The sequence below is a fragment of the Choloepus didactylus genome, chromosome 12 (assembly GCF_015220235.1).
Source record: "Choloepus didactylus isolate mChoDid1 chromosome 12, mChoDid1.pri, whole genome shotgun sequence".
NCBI lineage: Eukaryota > Metazoa > Chordata > Mammalia > Pilosa > Megalonychidae > Choloepus > Choloepus didactylus.
In genome coordinates, this window is record NC_051318.1 from 93033596 (window position 1) to 93037616 (window position 4021).

At 42.2% G+C, this 4021-nt stretch overlaps 1 protein-coding gene across 1 annotated transcript; it reads left to right on the forward strand.

The window, feature by feature from the left end:
- The first annotated feature begins 831 nt into the window (after positions 1–831).
- Positions 832–3211, forward strand: LOC119507227 (pinin-like). Its single transcript, XM_037800351.1, is given in 3 exon segments — positions 832–944; positions 1130–2418; positions 2421–3211. Coding segments are annotated over 3 exon segments (2157 nt in total). The 3' UTR covers positions 3176–3211.
- The last annotated feature ends 810 nt before the right edge of the window (positions 3212–4021 follow it).

The following is a 4021-nucleotide window of genomic DNA, read 5'->3' on the forward strand; positions in this document are numbered from 1 at the left end:
GGATTCAACATGTTTCTTCTAAGTCAAAATAGGATGCTGCTTATCCATACCAAATTACTAGTCTTTTTAACAATGCATAATATCTACAAAATAATTTTTAAATATAAAACCTTTGCTTTATAGTGCAATTTCCATGCACAATTTCTAGTATTCAAGCAACCCACTCAGATCATTCCTTTAGAGTATAGCAGAATTTAAACATAGAGGCACTTCTGTTTTGCCACTGACCTCTACATTGACATGAAAATTGCCATGATTCCAAAACAGCGTAAGCAGGAAAATGAGAGAAATAAACAGAAATAATGAAATATTCAACTTTTGCCTTCCTAGGGCAGCTTTGTTGCTTAATACTCTGAGACTAAAAAGAGAGACGACCTGAGGGTCTGGGGTTCCCCCAGGCAATTTTTAATGCAATTTTATTGACTTATAGTCACATAACATACAATCATCCAAGTTACAATCAGTTGTTCACAGTATCATCATATGGTTATGCATTCATCTCCACAATCAATCTTTGAACATTTTTTCATTACATCAAAAAATAAAATAAAAATTAAAATAAAAAAGAACATCCAAAACATCCCATTCCCCTCCTCCCGCCATTGTTCATTTACTTTTTTTAATACAGTTTTATTGAGATATATTCACATACCCTACAGTCATCCACAGTGTACAATCAGTTATTCACAGCACCATCATACAGTTGTGCGTTCATCACCAAAATCAATTTTTGAACCCTTTCCTTACTCCAAAAATAAAAATAAAGGCAAAAGGCGCAACATAGCCAGGCGCGGCCTGGAGAGCAGTCTGGAAGCCTGCTGCAGGGAGAAGATGGCGGTCGCAGTGAGAACTTTGCAGGAGCAGCTAGAAAAGGCCAAGGAAAGCCTAAAGAACGTGGATGAGAATATTCGCAAGCTCACCGGGCGGGATCCGAATGACGTGAGGCTCGGGACTGCAGCACAAAGCCCCCTTCCCCTATCGGCGGCCACCCTGTGGGGCCTGGCATGAAGACTCCAGGAGTGCGGTTCTGTCTCCAGGCCCCTAGGTTCTATAATGCCCACGTGCAGCTCCTTCGGGGTGAGCAGAAATAGGACCAGATCCAGGCATGCTGAAGTGTGGTGGCATCGAGGCCCAACCGAGCCAGATTGCTAGCCCTTTCTGGTCCTGGTGGAGGTAGAGGACGTGGTAGTCTATTGCTGAGGTGTGGATTCTCAGATAGTGGAGGAGGACCCCCAGCTAAACAGAGGGACCTTGAAGGGGTAGTCAGTAGGCTGGGCCGGGAGCGTCGGACGAGGAGAGAAACACACCAAGAAAGCGAGGCAGAGGACGGTGATGTTAAAAAGCCAGCGTTGCAGTCTTCAGTCGTAGCTACCTCCAAAGAGCGTACATGTAGAGATCTTATCCAGGATCAAAATATGGATGAAAAGGGAAAGCAAAGAAATCGACGAATATTTGGCTTGTTGATGGGCACCCTTCAGAAGTTTAAGCAAGAATCCACTGTTGCCACTGAGAGGAAAAAGAGGCGCCAGGAAATTGAACAAAAACTTGAAGTACAGGCAGAAGAAGAGAGAAAGGAGGTTGAAAATGAGAGAAGAGAACTGTTTGAAGAGGGGCGTGCTAAACAGACAGAACTGCAGCTTTTGGAACAGAAGGTTGAGCTTGTGCAGCTGCAAGAAGAATGGAATGAGCATAATGCCAAGATAATTAAGTATATAAGAACTAAGACAAAGCCCCATGTGTTCTACATTCCTGGAAGGATGTGTCCAGCTACCCAAAAACTAATAGAAGAGTCACAGAGAAAAATGAATGCTTTATTTGAAGGTAGATGCATTGAATTTGCAGAACAAATAAATAAAATGGAGACTAGGCCTAGAAGACAATCTATGAAGGAAAAAGAGCATCAGGTGGTGCTTAATGAAGAACAGAAGGCTGAACAAGAAGAGGGTAAGGTGGTTCAGCGAGAGGAAGAGTTGGAGGAGACAGGTGATCAGCACAATGATGTAGAAACAGAGGAAGCAGGAGAGGAAGAGGAAAAGGAAGTAGGTATAGTTCATAGTGAAGCAGAGAAAGAACAGGAGGAGGAGGGGCAAAAACAAGAAATGGAGGTTTAAATGGAGGAAGAAACTGAGGTAAGGGAAAGTGAGAAGCAGCAGGATAGTCAGCCTGAGGAGGTTATGGATGTGCTAGAGATGTTTGAGAAGGTCAAAAACGTAATTGCTGAGCAGGAGGTAGTGGCAACTAATCAAGTTGAAAGTATGGAACCTTCAGAACATGAAACTAGCAAAGAAATGGAGCCAGAGATGGAATTTGAAGTTGAGCCAGATAAAGAATGTAAATCTTTTTCTCCTGGGAAAGAGAAGTCTAGGGCTCTGGAAATAGAAAAGGAGCCTGAGGAAAAAGAAGAAAAAGAATCTGAGCCCAGCCAGAGCCTATGGCTCAACCTCACCTTCAGCCTCAGCCCCAGTCCCAAACCCAGTCCCAGCCCCAATCTCAGTCTCAATCTCAGTCCCAACCAGTACTCCAGCCCCAGTCTGTCTCTCAGCCTGAAACTTTGCCATTAGCTGTTTTACAGCCACCACCTCAGGTTACTCAGGAACAAGGGCATATACTTCCTGAGAGGAAGGAGTTACCAGTAGAATCTGTAAAACTCACTGAGTTGCCAGTCGAGCCAGTCTTGACAGCACATTCAGAAAGCAAGAGCAAAACCAAAACTAGGAGCAGAAGCAGAGGTCGAGCTAGAAATAAAACTAGCAAGAGTAGAATTTGAAGCAGTAGTAGTAGTAGCTCAACTAGTAGCAGCAGTGGAAGCAGTTCCAGCAGTGGCAGTAGTAGTAGTCGAAGTAGTTCCAGTAGCAGCTCCAGTACAAGTGGCAGCAGCAGCAGAGATAGCAGCAGCAGCACTACTAGTAGTAGTCAGAGTAGAAGTCGAAGTAGGGGCCGGGGACATAATAGAAAGCACAGAAGGAGTGTGGATCAGAAGCGAAGGGATACTTCAGGACTAGAAAGAAGTCACAAATCTTCAAAAGGTGGTAGTAGTAGAGATACAAAAGGATCAAAGGATAAGAATTCACAGTCTGACAGAAAGAGGTCTATGTCAGAGAGTAGTCGATCAGGCAAAAGATCTTCAAGAAGTGAAAGAGACCGAAAATCAGACAGGAAAGACAAAAGGCGTTAATGGAAGAAGCCAGGCTTTCTTAGCCCATTGTTTGCAGAAGATTTCTTGATGAGTGACAGGATTACCTTTCCTTGTAAGGAGGATGCTATGCTGCCTTAAGAATTGCATGTTGTAAAAATTCTTTTTGGAAAATACAGACTGTTTGCTAGACATTCTTGTACTTTTTGCATAATTTTGTAAGAGTAATTTATCAAAATTATGTGAGGTTCCAAATATGTAAAAATAATAATAAAAAAAGATTAACATCGCTTGTCATCTTTTTTAAATATCCTATTCTCTTCAGTAAGAATCTGTATATTTTAACAGGTAAATAAGTCTGTTCCCTTCTAATTCTGTATTATAAATTGCTTTTGTAGAAATAAATGTGCATTTCTTTCATTAAAAAATAAAATAAAATAAAATAAAGGCAAAAAAGAACACCCAAAACCTTCTGTCCCCTCCATCCCACCCTCTTCTTCATCTAATTTTTGTCCCCATTTTTCTACTCATCCATCCATACACTGGATAAAGGGAGTGTGATCCACAAGGTTTTCACAGTCACGCAGTCATTCTGTGCAAGCTACATAGTTATACAATCGTCTTCAAAAATAAAGGTCACTGGTTTGCAGTTCAACAGCTTCAGGTATTTCCGTCTAGCCATTCCAACACCCTAAAAACTAAAAGGTGATATCTGTATAGCATATAAGAATACCCTCCAGAGTGACCTCTCAACTCCATTTGAAATCTCTCAGCCGCTGAATCCTTATTTTGTTTCATCTCTCTTCCCCCTTTTGGTCAAGAAGATCCTCTCAATCCCACAGTGCTGGGTCCAGGCTCATTCCCATGAGTCATGTCCAGCATCACCAG